Here is an 18,750-nt window from a genome sequence, read left to right as displayed (position 1 = left end):
ACGATGGAAAATGGGTGAATAGATGATTTATGCTTCTAATCAGATTATCCTGAACATCTGCTTATGTTGTTCCATTATTAATCGGAAGAACGAATGTGTGCTGTGTGCTTCGAGCGACGATTTGAACATAATGGTAGACTCTGTTCGATCTGTTCATTTGGTTGCGTGTTGATCTATTGTTCTAGATTATATGCTGCGTAGATTTTCCCAACGATCAATGCTCCGCCTACCTTAGTCACCACACGCGGCAATGGTGCAACGTGAGCGTCAGCGACAAGGTCTTTGACAGATCGAAACACACGACTCTAGCCGACAAGGTTCTAATCATACTTAACCTCACTTTACTAATTGCGCTAATCGCTACACGTACGCACTGGAAATGATAGCCGCCCTACTGCAAGCATTCCGGGGCTTTCAGAGAAACCTAAGGACTTTGTGACAACGGAAGCGACTTGGGCTCTGCCGATCCTTACTAATATATTATAGATTGCTGACGCCCCGTGCTTGCGCCTTCTCTTAGTTTCACGCTTCCGGACAGTCCGCTAGGTTCATTCTCTCGCAGAAAGCCATTCAATTTCAAACCACAGAGCCGCCGGTGTCATTCATCCACTATGATGCAGTGTCATAGGCCGGTCTATGCGCCATTATGATGCAACTGCACACCAAACTCGGGCGCAGGGTGGCTCGATTGTGTCTGGACCCTCCAGGGGTTTCGCTGTTGCACTGTTATAATTATGAGACAGGATATGAGTGCAGATCCTGTCCGTCAGTCGTACTGGTGTCGGGCAGTGTCAGTGGACCGAGAGAGCCGACGGTGAAAAGCATGGTTAGGGAAAAACCGCACACATACCCACCCGGTACCAGGTACCTGCCGACCTTGCTATGTGTCTGATGTCAAATTCTAGACCCATTTTGGGGCTTGCATGAGGTTTGGTGATGCATTACAGGGCTTCTAGGATCGATGTGTCCACCGTATGTAGTTCAGTGTTCCCGTAGAAATGAAATTTGCTCATTCGTGGAGACCGCGGTTGTCTGTGGAAAGTAGAATGATGGCGTGTGAATGTCGACAATTACTGTGCCCCACCACCGTGGTTGTCAGTCGTGGCTCTAGCCACATTCACGAGGAACGGCGGACTTGAATAGTTTCACAAAACACACCCTTTCAGCAGTTCCTTTGATACTCACCATGCGATGACTGCGTTCAAATAATTACACTGAATAGTGACACTAATTGGACATTTTTTTAACGACATTTGCGTTTACTAGAAACACACAAGCAGTTGAATAATTTAATGAACATTGATTTAATTAGGCAATAGTTATTATCAACCATTATTGAATGTCGTCAACAGACATCTAATAGCGTTCCTGTCACAATTTTTAACTAAAGATTATTTTAAAATTTCCGATCCAATCTCACTTATTGGAAACCGGTTTGATTTGCTTCGTATGAAAATTTCATTCATTTCTTATAGGCCAACATCTACCGGCAGCTAATCTTGCTCCTGTTCTGTGTATTATTTGTGTCGAGTATTCCTCTCAAATACATCGGTTCGCATCACTTCCATAAATCAAACATTTCTTCTCACTTTTTGGTAACTTCATGATGAAGCTTTTCTAAATAATGAAAGTGGCAATGCGGTTTGTGGATGGTGCTTTTTTTTCTCCAGTTCATCGAATAATCACTATCACTCCGTTATCCTGCGCTCAAGCTAGATTTCGTTCTTTATCGTGGTTCCATGTCGCACTCAAGCCACTGAACAAAAAAAGTAAAACAAACCAGAAAACCAAACCACCGCCAGCATGGCAGAGTTTGCGTGAAGAAGGTCCAGGAAAATTAATTTCTTCATCATCTTCTCACCGTCGAAGAGGTCTCTTTTATCTCCCACCCAGTACCGAATATGGTACCGCAATGGCCAGTGGTTCGCCCTTCGGAATCCGCTTCTGCTCGAGTACCAGAAAGATGACGAATAGCGTCGAATCATCTGGCGCCTACGTGTCTGTCTACGTCCCCGTACACCGTATAGCTCGAACGGCGCGGGTGTAAGAGCTCCACTTCCTTTGGACCGCACAACGGTTGTGTGTGCTCTATTGCTAATCAGTTGCTCAAACATTCGACCGGTGATGCTGCTCTGCTGTTCCACGTCGGCCAACCGGCCAATATCGCGATGGAACGGTCGGTCAAAGCAAACGAAACATAACCGATTCGACTCCTGCGAAACGGTTGGCGTACGTTCTTTGCCACGTTAAACCCTATTTTTATAGTGCATTCTTGTGCAGCATCAATGCGGCGTCGAATGGCGCCATTCAGCTTTTCTGCTGCTCGAAGCGATCCTTTTGCATACTTTATGGTAAACCCAACATGGAGCGGAAGACCCAGGAGAACGAGTCCTTTCCACTTCTCGACAATTGTTTCGTGCTGTTGTCAAACGGTGCCAAATGTTTTCGGTTGCAATGGCCGTGGTTTGTCCGTTGCAGTTCGACAGAGGAAATGGCTGTTTTTCCTAACGTTTTCTTTTTATATTAAAATGTTTTCTTTGAAAATCTTTCCCGGATTCAGTGTTTTCAGTTCGTTCGCTCTGGGTTGTTTCGATTTCGGTTACATTTCAATAATATAATGTAACTCCATTGTGCACTATGCTGACGCTACGCGATATGTAGTGTAACTCATAGACGTCACTCGAAAGGCTTGCCGGTGAAACTCTACGTGGACGTTCCGCGCTAATTATGTAGCCATTTGCCGGTTCTAGTCATAATGGCCGCGTGTGTTACAGAGCACGACCATGAACGAAAGATTCACATCGAGAAGCGCCCGCAAAGTAATTAAATGTTGGCGCTTAACACTGATACTAGCCGGGAACTATGCAACATCCTGATGTGTTTCCCATAACTGTAGCACCTGACTGGTGGATACGCTTGGTAGCGCTTTTGTTTTGAATGTCGCTCCGGAATTTAATTGGATTTTCTTTACCCTAATGCATGCGGCTAAGTGGTGAGCTTTCCGCGAGCTTTCTATTCGTTAGTGTGATTGGGCAGGATTTGGGCTGGGTGTAGGAGCGCAGCGCCGTACAGCGTAAACAAATTCGAATGGGCCTTGTTTCAAAACATCTCAACAACCCTCCGGTGGTAAATTTTCGCCGAATGCGCTGCAGGTGGAACGGTACATTATGTGCTTCGAAGAATTATTTCTCTGAAATCCTGAGGCGGTTTCCTTACGGTCATGCTAGGTCCAAATCTTTGATGCCAACATTTGTACGGCTTTGCTAAGGGAACAGGGGAACCAACTTTGAACATCCTTGTGATTTGAATCCCTGCTCTTCTGGTGGTTCTGATAAATTTGAACTCGCGGTTGTTCGGTCTTAAAGGTGGGCAAGATGTGTTTCGGGAGGAAGATTGGAGAAATTACGCAGCGCAAATCGCGGTTCCGCAATAATGATGATTGAAGTGTTCTTTGAACAACTGCTGAACTCAAGCCGAAAATCGCTTGGTAGCGATGAACATAACGACCACTAAAAGTTAGATTATTCCAACTGGCTTTAAATAGTAATCTACGATCAATTTTTCGATGTCGCATCCAAGGGGGCAAAGCTTATGCATTGTTTAAGGAGAAACAAAAACTGCCACTTCGAGGCTCAAGCGAATAATGTCGCTTACGTTTGCCATTTGCACGCACCCATGTTCCGAGGTTTACTCGGTCGCGCTCAAGTTCGCTTTAAAGTCGTTTAATTAATTTATCCTGCCCTCTCGAGCTTCGATCAACGTGCTCTAGGGTTTGGGTTTGCTTTCTGGATTAGCCCACCGACTTGGCGTTTCGTTGCCCAAAAGGAATGCATGTGTGTGGGTTAACGATCTTCCGTCGTCGTTTGTGGTTTCCTGCGGAGTCTCGCTTTAGCGTGTGGGACCTTCAGTCGTTTGTAGGTAGGAAAGGTGCCTTGGTGCCACTGTTGGCGCCATGTACCATGGGAGGTCCTTGCCACCATCGTAACGGGTACCGGTTTCGCCGAGTGGCAGAAAAATAACGTTAAAAGAACTCACGATTTAAATGGAACACGGTTGGGTGCGTTGGCGTAATTGAAAATTACACTTGGCACTTCCGAGAAAAGAATGAAAAGCTTTAGCCCATGCTTGGCAAGCTTCCGCCGGCTTCCCCAATCTTCCTGATAACCTTCGGGCCCTCCTGTATGTTGCTCTCTAGACACCGGTTCGGTTTACCGTCTGAATGCCAGCAACCGTGTCGACAAGCGTGGAACGTGCACGGGCTCGTGGCAAATAGAAATATAACATGCCGCCGTTCGGAAGTATCGTCGCCACGCGTTACCCTCGGCCAAAAGTCGTTTGCCGTTTGTGCCGAAAATGAGGGCCGATGTTCTCTTGTTGCTCACGGAAACCAGCAGTTGGATGACACATTAGTGCGAAGCAGGAGTTTTGAGGTTATCCTCTTCTTTTGTTTTATGATCAAAAGTCTACCAAGCGGGTGGAGTACGTTTTTAAGCTCATAATTTTACGGCGTTGTACACACCCAGGGCAAGTGGTTGCAATCGATCAAACCGTTGCAGAGTGCTTTGGCAAGGTCAGATTTCCTGTCCGCCACAAACCGACAAGCCAAACTGCATTAACCAGTACATAAATATGCCGCTATGACAGGCTTCGGTTCGGGTTTCTACGCTGTCGCTAATGCCAACTATACATATCGCAGATCTGTCTTTTTTCGTGTCACTCATGACGCGCCGAGGTCGGACGAGACTGTGTTTTGCTCTTCAAGGAGGCATACAACTGTACCATGTGCCAGACCCCAGTCGGTGACTAATGTTTGCTGCGGATCGTAAATCGATAGTGCGACAGTGCCATTGTTTTATTGACGTTTCAAGTGGGATTTTTGGAACGAGACCGATATTTGGCTGATACCAATACACGCATAAAGCAAAACGTATAAGAATCCATATTCGTATAAAACGAATAAAACTGAACATCGAGGCAGGTTAGCACTAGAATCAGTAGTCAATAAAGTTTGAAATTTTCATCTCTGTTTATTATCTAACATTTCACAGCAACAATGAAAGAATGGCTCCCTAAGTATTCGCCAATGAATGAACTTAATAAATTTAAACGATATTTCGTCCGAGAGTATCTGCTTGAAATGCGCCTTTGATTATCATATTTACTTGAAGATTTATGGTGATTATGGTCGTCGAAAGGCGTTTGGCATGACATTTGCCTAACCAGCGTCATCTGACACGAGTTACATCTTCCTTCGTCGACATTCCTGTTGCGTACAGCCATGGATTGTCCCTATGCGAACATTTCGATGCCATTGTTCTTGCGAGCGTCTTCGATAAACTTATTCACAGCGTGTCATTTGCGTCACAGCTGCTGTGCTGGAAACCGGCAGATTCGTCGATTGTTGGAGAAACTTCCGCCAACCACCAAACGTGCATGTCGCCATATGTAGTTTGCCCAACTCTTACGCCTCGATCGTAAGCACCCTCGCTAGACTTATTGACGAGACATCGAGGAACAGAGGCTGCGCTGCTCAGAAATGAACGAAAGTTTTGCGTTCGTTCAAGGAGGGAAACCACCGATCGATCATGCCTACGTAACGAACAACTATAAGAAGATGATATTGAAAAGCAGATGGGCGGATCTGGTTGCTGAAAAAGAGCCATCAGAAGCTGTGTGTACAGACATGACATCGAACGCCGGATGACGTATAATCCAATGCAAATAAAGGGACCTCTATTCTAGCTCCGGTCTTTTTTTCGTCCATCCTTCATCCTTTTGTAGACGCATGAGTGGTCTTCCCGACGGTTTACTACGCGGAAAACAAAAACACACCGGAGATTGGCTAAACATGGTTCCGGTGGTCGCTCTCACCTCTTTGCTTCCTTGCTTCTAGTGACGACGCTACCCGGCACCAGCGTCGCAGGCCAGCTTGAGCCACTAAAGTCGTTGAAGTCTATGAAAAAATTATGATGCCATCAGAAAATAACCAAGCATTCGCATGCAAAACCTGACTTGGGACTGAAACACAACGCAAAAAGCAGCCGCCCCAAGCCCTGGTCCGGTGGTCCTACGGATGGGAATATTTGGGATCGGCGGGAGAAAAATACGTGAATAAAACAAACAAAATGCCCTCATCTACATGCGCGACCGCTTGATTCGGCTTACGATTTGGTGAGGCCGGCTTCTGTGTTGGTCGCCGCCATCGTGTTTTGCTTTCAATTTTGCCACTCGAATCATCATAATCCCTGACTCGTTCACTCTAGAATTGGATGCCAAGACCCGCACGCACAATCGTTCGATATTGTTAGTGGAAAGGGTCACAGAATCCTTCGTGCTTTTTTCAACTTTCACTGCGCGTTGCGGTACACACAGCGCGCTTGGCACTTCCCGGTGGGGGTTGGTAAATAACAATAAAACGATATGTGCATGTACAAGGATCTCATCCGACGACCGCATGGCGGTGTTACGAAGTAAAATGAAGGTGCCGTCCGTCGTGTGACCGTGATGTGTGGTATCCGGTATCCTGACCTAGCACTCCACACAGCACGGTTGACAACGCTACACCGTCGTTATTGCCCTTTCGCTCTACGCAATTTGGCTCAATTCGTCGCCATTCATTTGCCTTTCTTTTTCGTGCTGAAAGAGCCTACCGTAAACCATATTCGACGTAGATATGCAAGTTTTCTTTTCCCACGGAAAAGCCTTTGCACCGTAAAAAACGAGCCGCACGGGACGACGTTACGACGCAAGCTTCAATCGGTTGGTGCACGGTAAGGTGCTCGAATTCATCGTTTGCACTGTCGCTTCCGCTGATTGCCAAGACCGGACTGGGATATCGGAAGTGAAACTGTGCCCTATCGTATGGCAAGCGCCGTAAAATTTTATTTCAATGCCACACTCTTCGAAGGCTATCATTTGTGGCATTATAAAACGATGCTCCAAAACGCCTACGTGGTTTTCGGAGGACTTTTGCTGTTTAAAAAACGGAAATCATTCTTTAAAATAACTCTCGTCTTTATCGTTTAAAGCCTCTAAGCGGTGGCGCCCAAATGAGACTCGCAATGCTGTTATAAATAAGCTTTTGCATTTACATTTTATGAGAAGCCTATAAGAGGAAGAGCGAGGGAGAGAGAGAGAGAAAAGCGGCATTACCAAAACCGCTTCGCAGGCAATTTTGCCAAATTTCCTGTTCCCAACAGCATCCGGTTTCGTGCTCGGGGTGGTCGAATGTCGGTCGGTTATATGGCCGTTTTTCAGACCGCGCCATTCAACCCTACGCCCGTCAATCTGTGTGGCTGTGGGCTCGAGGTACTCGTAATAAAGCAATGAAAGTTTTGCTAGAGCACGTTGTGCGACAGAGAGAGAGAGAGAATCCGTAAGGTATGCAATATATTGGGATAATTATATTTTTTTTCCGGAAAATCCGTAGCATCCTTTTAGACAGCGCCATCGCTGGTATTAGCGAATCCGCGACCTTACGATAGAACAGCGGGTCCTGAGCATAATTGCCTGAACGGCAGGGAATTTAATTATTTGCATGTACTTTTTACTATTTTACTGACGAACACGCCATTAAGTTTGTACGTTTGCGTTTGACAATAAGCGTGTTACATGCGCCCAAAAGGTGGCACCTGTTGGTTTTGTTGAAAATCTGCCGAGACGTGCTTGGCTGATGGCACACTGCAACTACGATCCGGTACGATGGCCGAACGATTGATTCCATTAACTCTAGCATGCAGCACGTGCATCTGACGAATTTCCCGTGAACGCCGGACACGAAAATGATCAATTGTAATTATCCCATTAGTATCGGATGCTGTTTCGAGAGGGGAATCATACGATTAATTATCATACGCCCTCTGTTCCGCCTGCGGATCAATCAATGCAAATCGTAAGAGAGTATTTAATAGGCCATCTTTATTGGTTGGACCAAATTGCTCAAATGAGCATCAAATTTCATTATCGTGCGTTGTAAAAACGATTTCGAGCTGAGTAGTAATCCCTGAATGAAATTATGAACAATATCACAACCGCGTTGATGAGTTTATTGTGAGGATGAGGAAAAGTCGCCTTTTTACTGTAAATTCCACTCAATAAACTGTCTTATTTGCAGTTGAATGTCTGCGGCACTAATGCTACGAATTAAACATGGTTCTGCTGTAATTTCGTATCTTCTGCTTTTTGTTTGCTACACGAGATACATAAGTGAGGCGCTGGGCGCCCATTTATAGAACCCGAAGTAAATACAATCCTGTACGTGGAGTACGTCAGCTTATGGGTGATAGGAAACGCACAGTGCTTACATCGCACAGGATATTACCAAGATTCAGGTTGTTTGCACAACATGCGGGATTCGAACCCATGGCCTGTTGCGCGACAGCGACGAGCGTTACCGACTGCTCTATCAACTGGGGGTCGTAGCAACTGCATTGCCGTAATATTTCTTACCAAAAAGGCAAAATTTCCCTTCTAGGACATTTTCCAGCTGCGTTAATACTTTTTCGCTGTCACGGTTACCTCTGCGCTGTTTTCGGTTGCTATTTTTTTCGGTTGGTTCTGCAGGCAGGGCAGTGTTGCGGCTAAACGAAACAAAACACAAGCTTCCGAGAACGCAGATTATACTGAATGCTTTTGTGTGGTATCGGCGAGTGGCCCTAGGTACGTGTCAAACCCGGAAAGAAAACTGTCAAGAGCATCACTACAAATATTGGCCCGACGGTGGGTTTCCACCCGTGTGTTGGCGTAAGTGGCGAAGGAAATTTACTTTAATTGCATTAAACGATCGAAGTACACCTTTGCCTCACGCCCAATCGCAATTAGATTAGCAAGTGGCACGACGGAACGACTTTTGCCGACACGAAAGCAAAGAGCAGCCCCATCATCGGTTGCACCGAGGTGCTCGATATAATTGAAGATAAACAGAATATCTGTGGAGCGCAGTGTCCCCAGACTTCGTCCTTAATGAAGTTACTTTCCTTGTTCGTTCCACTGGTGACAGCACTGCGGTGCAGTGTTTCTTCCACCGCAGGCCATTTGCTAATGGGGTTGTGTGCGCTGACGTAACCACAACGCAACAACTTAACGTAACAGGAGTGCCAATTTGTGTGCCAGAACAAATATGGTATGACAATAATCGTGGGCCATAATTACCGTCCATGTGGTGGATGCACTGTTTCGGACTGGCGCTACATCGGCTTGCGATCAGAGATATCCAACTGCGGTACACCACCAAAGTGCAACTACCACAGGCGCTGCTCTTCAAACAAATCTGTTCATTAATCAATCAACCATCGGAAAATCAGACCTGATCTACTCGTATTGAGTAACTGTTTTTAACGCCCGAGTAAACTTTCAACTGAGTTAGAGTAAACATTTTCATCAGTTCGTTAATTATTTAGATACTCATTTTTTTCTATATCTCATCAGAATTGTTCAGGTAGGTGCGATTTAGTTGGAAAATTGCAAAATTCATCAATTCATCAACGATAGTTTTATTGAAATGGATGAACAATCTAATCGTAAGGCCTAGAATCAAAACCGGGACTTAAAGAGGTCTGGCATGGTACAGGCTAATCCCACTGTTTCTGAATCTGTTATCCTACATAATTCGTCCACTTTGTCAGTTCACTTAAAAACTAATTTATGTAATCTCTCCCCGATCGTTGGTAACTATTTCCGTTCCTCTTCTATCGCAAACATCCGTTTCCAGTCCTTCATCCCTTCCATGACTTGACGGTCAGATGCGTAAAAAACTTGGAAAGGTAGCCACCATATAGCTATGCTACCAAACGGAGCAAAAATAAAATCGAGAGTCAGGTTCTCACCGGAGAGCAACTATTCGCTTTTAGTGTGAAATGTTTTCGCCTTGTGTATGATAATTGATGAGTAGATCGTTTTAAAAAGACCGTTTTAAATTTTCGCGCTCCAGATGAGGACATTATTATGGGGATTTTTAATATTACCCAGTTTGCATTTAGACCAGTCCAGTCCAGACCAGTTTGGAGAATAAAACCCGTATCAAAAAAGCGTCGAAGTTTTTTCTGTCAAGCACCTTCGAATTACCCATATTTGTATCGTATTCGCAGAACACACATGAATACCATTATTTCAAAGTATTCGCAAAAAAATATTATTTTGGTCTACCAACTTCATCAACCAACTCGTTATCCCTGCTGTTCCCACACCGCTGTCGATGCATTTCCGCCATCTCGAACGGGGTCCTTTGCACGGTGTTGATTCGTCGTCCACCGTTTTCATGACATAACCAGCCCACCGAAGCCTGGTGAGGCGTACTCGCTCGGTCAGATCCGTATGAGAGTACTGGGATAATAAAGGTTCTATATAACCCCTACTTGGACCGTCTAAACACGAGATGTGAGCGACATAGTTTCCCCAGACTGTAGTCTGGCCATAGTCAACTTTTCACGGATCTTCCGCATGGTGAAAATCTGTTTAGTGGTAGACTATCCCCTTCAAAATACTCCCAGATAGTCACCAATTATCTCATCGACGTTTGGGATTATTCGTTCCTGCAGAACGTGGGAGAAGATCTTGTAGGCGGTATTCATCTCCGTTATACCCCTATAGTTGCTACATATTAGCCTGTCTGTCTTCAAGATTTCCAATCTTGTCCCGGTATCAGGTGATCTTATGTATGAAATTGTTTCGGTGACGTACTAGCGCTTTGTAAAAATGTCTTGTAGGTCCATATTGCACTCTGTTTTTCTCACTCGTTTCCTTTTCTTGCGAATGTATTTTTCTTTCTTTCTGGCTTTTAGTAAGTCTGGCAAGCCTCTACGCTTGACCGTGTCCTGTGCCTATCTATCAAGCTTTGCGTGCAATGTTTTTTTCCTTCTTCTTTTCCTTTTTTTTACTCCTTAGGCTTAATCGATTCCACGCCGAACCGCACCGGTTGCTTTTGACAGGCGAGCAATTTAATAACAATTATGATTAATCTCCATTCAACATTATTCCAATATTTTCCACAAGAGGTCCATGGCCAGTGACCCCTGTTGACAACACGGACGACCCATTACGTGGCGGATAGATTAAATATTCCCCATCCATTTCTTTGTTTCGAACATAAATCAATGGAATTAATTTTTAATTTGTGTCGACATTTATCTATAGCTGGTCGTGTGATGAATTACACACTTTTCTCGTATAATATCTTCGACTGCAAAGTATGCCAGCTTGCCAAACCTTTCCCTTTGGTTTAATGCATTTTTTTCATAGTTGTAAAATGTGTTTATATAGTGAAACAATATGAATATTTTCATGATACGCTCACTAAATCTATTTTGTAATTGAAACAATGTGCTTTATCGTTTTATAAGACTAACGATTTGTAAAACGTGGAATTTATTGAAAGTAAATATAAGGCCTTGAAACAGTCACTAACTGTAGTTTCAACAATTCTTTAAATATCTTTGTTTAAGTTTAAGACAACTACAGCGCCAACATTATGTCATTGTCTCTTGATCAATGGAATTATATTACAAACAAGGAATTCACATACAATGTTATTTGCCACGAATGAACAAGAAGCAAAATTGAAACCCTGAAATAGAACTTTTGTCTACAATCTAAGAGCGACAACAAATCAGACATCATAGTGGTAAATAAAATGAAACTAGAGCAGTGTTTCGACCAAGAAAATCATTCGGGGAAAGTCGCTTTCTGCAAGTTCACTTATTTCATTTTACATTCACTCCCTATTTTTTACTCCCCTATACCTATTTTCGCTTTACATTTACTCTCTTTTGGTCTGTTTTTGAAATGTCAACGGCAAATTTACATTACACAGAGAACGAAGTAACTGGCACAAAGAATAATTAAAACTCGTTTTAACTCAGTATCACAAAAAGGGGGGCAACGGAGAATTACATCAGCAATTCTGCAGGGTGTCGTCTGAATTTATTCTGTTGGAAACGATGTGAAAGAAGGTTTTTTCTCAGTGTAGACCGTTCTGTTTTGAAAACTTGGTCGATATAGCCAGTGAGTCGAAGGTTAACTTCATGAATTTTACTTCATTGGATATTACAACGAACAGCTTCATCTTTGTTTTGTTAATCACATCGTGCTGTTGGTTCTCTTGAGAAATCTTTGTAGTGAGTTTTTCATCGAAGCTACGTTTGTTCTTCCAGTGTTTGTTTGTACAATATAAAGCGAATATACAATAAATGCCAAAATATGAAGCGAATGACTCCAGCATTTACTTAGAGAAGGAATGTGGGAACATGATTATTTTGGCTACGATATTTTTTTAATCTTGAAAAGCTGGTACGGGTTTATTCTTTAAATCAATTTCTTAAATCGAAAGGCTAAATGAACATAAGAAGCTTTTTTATACTACTGTTTACATGTTTGTTTTTACAAATTCAAGGTAATCAAATCGATAGATGGTTATCAAAATTATCAATTTAGATATTTAATAAAAAATTTCTTTGTCACGAAAGGATTTTTTCTTCTATTCTTTGAACACCAACAGGACGATAAAAGCAATCAGCAACAGCAACAACTTGAATCTTCGGCAGCGATGCAGTTGAAACAGGATCAACAACAAATGCTTACAGAGAAGAAGAAATGGATTCACGACCCATCCAGTAAGTATTTGGTGTATTTTTAGTTTTTAAATATGAAAACAATAATCATAGAATTGTTGTATGTATTAATAAATAAAGGATTCGTTGCGTCTTAGAGTTATTATGCGTAACACTTTTGCAATGAACAGCAAAATAATTTCTGCATCTGGGCCTTGGGAATCCTGTCTATTGGTACTAATGTTGTCTTCTGAAGCCATTTTCCAAACCAGAAATCCATCACGAAAACTAATCCAACCTTTGTCCGATATATTGCGACACGACCTATGTTTGCCGCTTTCTACAATCCTTAACCATTTTTCTAAATTCCACAAAGAAGATTTTTCGGTGGGACTGGATATAGTAAAGGGTTAGAAAAAACATAAAAGTCTAGGCTAATAAATTCCGAGGAAACCTCTTTTTCTGTGACACGAAAAACGCAATTCGGTACGCCTGGCGCCTGATGTGAGAATGATAGGTCACTCCAGAGGCCCATTTTGGACTAGTAAAATGTTCGAATTTTCTCATTATGCTGCCCTGCTGGTATATTCTTCCGGCATGTTGCAGTCGGTTCAGGCCGAAACCAGACCAGCAAGCATCAGTATTGATTTTCTTTATTCGATTTAACGACTCAATCTCTGGAAGGACCCGGCAACAGTAGCGATAGCCGATCGATCGACGACTGTCGGTTATTGCCGTCGGTAACGAAAATGGTAAGGAATAGTGCCTACGACGCCACAGTCACGCGTTCGCTCCTTTACCGTTTCACAATATATGCAATAACCTAATCGGCTTAAGTCTTTTCCGGCACCACCTTTGGCGATCGTCGGTCGTAAAGTTATCCACACCGTACGTGTAGGATGGAAGAAATAAGCTATGTTAATTATGGTGTTGTCGTGGACGGAAGTAACGATACCCAGTGGAAATTCGTCAAGCATGAATGGTTGCCGGAAGGTCGACATTTGACTAACGTCAAAGGTTGTCTTTAATTAAATGTGGCCATGTAATTGAACTTACCTGGATAACACCTTTGCGGCAGAGGTGAACACAAGAATAAAACAGAATTTTCCTTGTGTTAAAATAAACTAGCTCGAAATATTGCATTGAGCAGTCGACGCATCCCGCTTCATTTCAGGGATTGGGTATTTGTTTTTCCTGCAATGCGACATACCAGCTGCTTTGAAACCTAGTGGAAAGTTTATTTTGTTTATATTACCATTTTAAAAAGCCAAGAACTAATTTGTTGTTGTCCATTACAAAGACAAACATTAAAACGACAGTGTCACTCATGTGCTTATTCACCAAACAGTTTATCACGAATGACTGGATCCTTTATCTTTCACATTCGGAGTTAACATCAAGAACATTCTTGAACAGTGGTCAGCGCTCGCTTTCTCCAAACTATACCGTTGGAGATTCTAAACTGGTTATGTCGATGACACTTTCTGAAAGCCATAGCCAAGTTGTAATGGAAAGAATCAGAGTAGCAGGAAAACTTTAATCTTGAAACTGCCTGTTCTTGCAGCGTATGTTTATGTTGCTATCGCATGTCCTCCCCATCCCCATATATTCATGTGACAGTTTATTGTGCAGCATCTACACTGAGACATTCTGCAGTTACACTGCCAGAAATTGGCCAATCAGTGCTTTAACTAGTCCCTTGGGTAATGATGTGGAAAAAGCTTCGCATGTCGCGGTTTTGGTGTGACATTAAATCATAAGGAGACGGTAGGTCTGTAGCAGCACCATGATAACTCCCAAAAGTGTTTAGCCACGGCTACAAGAATTGTGCTGAAAGCACAGTATTGGATTGATCTTTGTAGCGAGCAAAATTGATAAAAAGTAACAGCAACCTTCGATACAAACGAGCACTCGTAAGCAGTTTATTTGGTTGCCAAGTAGTCTCACCAAATGCTGCACCTATCGTAGTAACCAGAAATATGGCAGAGAGTAGCAAAGGATGTAGCAAAAGAAAGTTGAAGTTTCTGTCCTTTTCGTCCTGTGGGTATCTTAAATATGCTAGCCAAGAAAATCCAGGAACTAGCAGGACCTGCGCAGGCGGAAGAAACTACCAAAAGTAAAGCTCTAACGTCTTCGCTACCAAACTGCCGCCGATGTAAGATAACGTCATCGTTACACTTCACCGAAGAATCCTGGTCACAGAACACGTTCCGTCTCACTGCACCTTCAGCCTGCAAATGACTGCCGCATGCTCGGGGGAATTTCATCCCATCCGCAAGCGCACAGCAGTAGCGATATCTGTAAGCCATAAATTACGAGATAAATATGATTATTACGTAACATTATTGCATCGTCAGCGCTCGGTGGCGTGGTTTCGAATACTCGCTTCAGTGCCACTTTCGAGCAACGCGGAATCAAAGACTGTTCCACTGTCAACGAACGAAGCGTTCAGGGCAGCTTCTGTCCGTATCGATATACCGGAATGGTAGCAGTCGATATTGCACCGGAAGCTTTCTTCGAGCATGAAACGCATCACAGAAAAGTACCGAAAAGCCAATGCTGATGGAATGCAGACAAACGCTCCTAGCGGTTCTGGCTGCGTGGTAGTGTTGCTTCTAGCCTCTTGGCCATGGCTAACACTGGACACATAGATCTAATGCCCACAGGAAGCGAGCACTTGCTAGAGGCGACTCTCAGGTCTTCCTTCGCAGTCCAAGCCCAACTGCGAAAGGTAGGTAGTGAAAGTTTTTGCATAATTCTTTCCAGATGGATGGTACAGTTGGAATGGTGGGCACCCTTCGTCCATCTGTTGCAGTGCAGCTATGGTTTGGGGACCCTTCGAAGGTTCGCGCATTCGTTGAAATTTACGAGATCATTTTTCACGCACACCACCACCTGCCGGTACGCCATAGCAGCAACCCCGTGGAACGTTGGTCCGAATTGCGGAAGTTATTTTCTGGTGGACCGAGGTGTAGTAAAGAACATTTATATTTCCGCGAAAGAAAAATGTTGGCCGTACGGAAAGGGACTGGCTGTGGCCAACCATGGTACAGCCCGGCGAGGTGCAGTGAAAGTTGTCGTCAAGTTGAGCTGCAAGTAATTTTCAGAGCGACCTAAATTATAACGTGATGGGAATAGCAGAAGTCGATCGGTGGTGTTGATTGGGTCAAGACTTCTAGCGGATCCTCAAACAATGCCTTCACAACGTGGTTTGCTTGCAGGCTATCCAAATTTGGTTTTCCGTTTACCAATCGATAGTGATGACTTTTTTTACTGTGACTTTGAATGGTATTTACGTGTTTGCGTTATATAGTTTGATACAACAATCATTCAGCAATCTGTTTTTTCTAACTATTTCGAACTCTTTATACAGTAAAGTTCACGAATAGTTCACGTGCATATAAAATTAACTCTTCGAATTCAATTTAAAAGTATGTTCAAGTAGATGTCGTTATGCGTGTGCATGATTAGGGCACTTGCTTGGGTCTTTTCAAAATTGAAACCGCTTCATTCGTCCAGCGCCACTAGGAATATCGACGAACGTGAAGCTCCAATGCGATGGCCTTCGAGCCGGGCATATCGGACTCATCAGCATGCTCGCGGTTATTATGAATAAATTTACATAATGCCAAATGGCATCACCAAATGCAACGGCCACCACTACATAACCAACATTCAACACACCCATCACCGACACTGTCGTCACGTCGCACGATCATTGGGCGTTGGACGGTGACCGTCGCGGTCTCGTTCTACGTTTCCAGGAATAACTTGCGTTGAACCACTGAAGGACCAAACGATGCGTCATCGCAACAAACCATGGGTGTGGAATGGATATAAAAACAACGGAGAAAGCTTCACTTTCGAGGTAGAGAAATCACCCAGAAAAATAACAGATAATTCCACAAGAATTTTTTTTAAAACAACACTCTCAAGTTAGCTACACATTTTTCTGTTTCCGTAAATAACTATGTATCAGTGTTTAGAAAGTGATTCACAGTGGTTTCAAGGAGCAATATAAGAGAGTGTGAAAATGAGCACCTCACGAACAATTGCATGGAATAGTTTATTGGAACTAAATGTTGGTGGCATTTTCCTACTGGAAGCACCGCGATGCCATTTAATTGGATATCTAACTAACTAACTTAAATACGCCCCAGTCCGTTCTTCTTAGATTAAAAATAAACCACCTAACTAACTAACTAACTAACTAACTAACTAACTAACTATTGATTTGTTATTTCTACCGGTCCTTGTTAGAAGAACCGTTTGACCTTTATATTCTTGTTCATTTTGTTTCATTATCTGACCTAGCCGACAACATCCTTCGATGTTTCTCTTTCTACGTTCGCGTGTTTATCAATCACGGTCGGCCCTGTATATGCACTAAAAAGTTTGGCCTACATTCATATTCTCGTGGACACGAGCGTTGAAAAGTGATAGAATCTGAATAAAGCTTTTGTTAATTCCGATAGGATCCCATTTGTTGTTACATTCTCCGATAAAGCGATTTCAAACAGGAGCTTACCGTTACGGTACGTTGATGTGGAGAACCGGTCGGGAAACTGATACCCACTGGGAACTGCTTTTTGACACCTATCCATTTAAATCTTTATTATCGATTGGTCGCCAAAGGGACGTACACTTGCGTGTACTGGTTCCGTTTGTTTGCCTAATCCCATCAGGTTCGATGGGTCAAAATTGTGGGGAGCTTGAATCTTCGTGGGTAGCCAGTACACTGAACTCCGCGATGCGGAACGTGATCCGATAGATGTTGGCCCCATGAGCACTCTGCGTGGCGATTGCACGTTCGACAGTTTTTTGGTCTGGTTTGAAACGCGCATTGGTTCGGGCCAACAAACTCAGGTGCTGGTGCTAGCGACTGCCATCAAACATGACAAACGCCTATGGGCTCTTTGGTGCGGAGAGCTTTGACATAATCGTTCAATTTTAGCTGCTTCGGTATGGAAATGCTTGCTACATGGTAATGCATGTGGCTCACTCAGGTTGTTCAAAGACACCATAAAGTCCCATAAAAACGCTCGTTTTTCGTATGACTTGAGAATGTTATATTAACGATTTTCGTTGCTTAAGTGTGTATATTTAAATATTGTGTAAAGTGTATTTATGAAACACATTATACATCATTTGGAAAAAATGCGTTTGTAGCAAAAATACCATAAATTGTTTGTATATAGGGAATCTGTTTTAACATGTTTTATAAAGTGTTGAACTACTTTTGACAGAAGCACAAAAATATGCTGAAGTACGTTCTGCTAAATACATTTCCATGGGTTGCAAATTGTGGCCTTAGTTGCAGTTTTATTCTTCTAATAATGCAATGAACAAAATAATCTATATAACTCACAATGTTGTTTCATAAAAGCTATATAAGAACTGTATGATAAAATATTAGAAATTTGATAGATATTAGTTCCGAACACCGTGCGCCTCCATTATAATACCAAACATTTGAGAAACATAAAAAATTGTTATTATTTATGTTTTTCAAATTGTGTGGTTTTTTGTTCTTGTTTAAAACCCATAGTATGTTTCAATTAATACATTATATATTCACTACATTGTCTTATAAAAATATGAATGAATTTATACATGAAGTTAACATAGTTGGTTAATGTAGTTGAGGATGTACGACCTACAATTAAAACACCAAACACTTTCACTGAAAAACTAATTCTAGTAACAAATTTTTGTATTTGCACAACAAAGTTTTGTTTGGGGGCTGTGTCCGTAGAGCTACGGTTGTTGTTTTTCTAGGAAGAACCGCTAAAACATAGTGCAGAACATTCCCCTTGGATTATCAAGAGTAGAGTAACGTGACGCGCGCTTTTGGCGCACCTTGCCTCATCAACTTTAACAGTACGGATGATGCCAACTCCACACCGGGCTAGCGGCTGAATGAATATTTCATTGTCTGTCGGAGCAAAATATATCAGAATGCTTTGACATTTAAGCAGGCGGTTGGAATGCGAAATTAATGATGTTGTGTAGATAGTAGGAAAACGGGGCAGGTATTACCAACAGACACTCGGTTTAGCGATTCACCATTCGTATGGAAACAGAAACGTCGCCAGCAGTGTGACTGACAATCTCCGGCCTCCAACGTAGTGATGGTGAACGTTCTCTTTCTATGTCGCTAGCCATTTGAAAAGCCTTCAATTGCACCATTTTCATCTGCACCTTGTCT

General features: G+C 42.9%; 1 protein-coding gene across 1 annotated transcript in view; it reads left to right on the top strand.

The window, feature by feature from the left end:
• The window catches only part of LOC128274663 (proteoglycan Cow), a 59,674-nt gene that overhangs the window by 24,450 nt on the left and 16,474 nt on the right, over window positions 1–18,750 (top strand). The window contains exon 2 of the mRNA XM_053012927.1: window positions 12,491–12,605. Within this exon, the coding sequence (XP_052868887.1) occupies window positions 12,491–12,605 (115 nt within the window). The remainder of the gene's footprint in view (window positions 1–12,490; window positions 12,606–18,750) is intronic.

Source organism: Anopheles cruzii, chromosome 3 (assembly GCF_943734635.1).
Source record: "Anopheles cruzii chromosome 3, idAnoCruzAS_RS32_06, whole genome shotgun sequence".
Classification (NCBI taxonomy): Eukaryota; Metazoa; Arthropoda; class Insecta; order Diptera; family Culicidae; genus Anopheles; species Anopheles cruzii.
The sequence above is the reverse complement of the archived record's forward strand: the minus strand, read 5'-3'. Positions and strand labels throughout refer to the sequence as shown.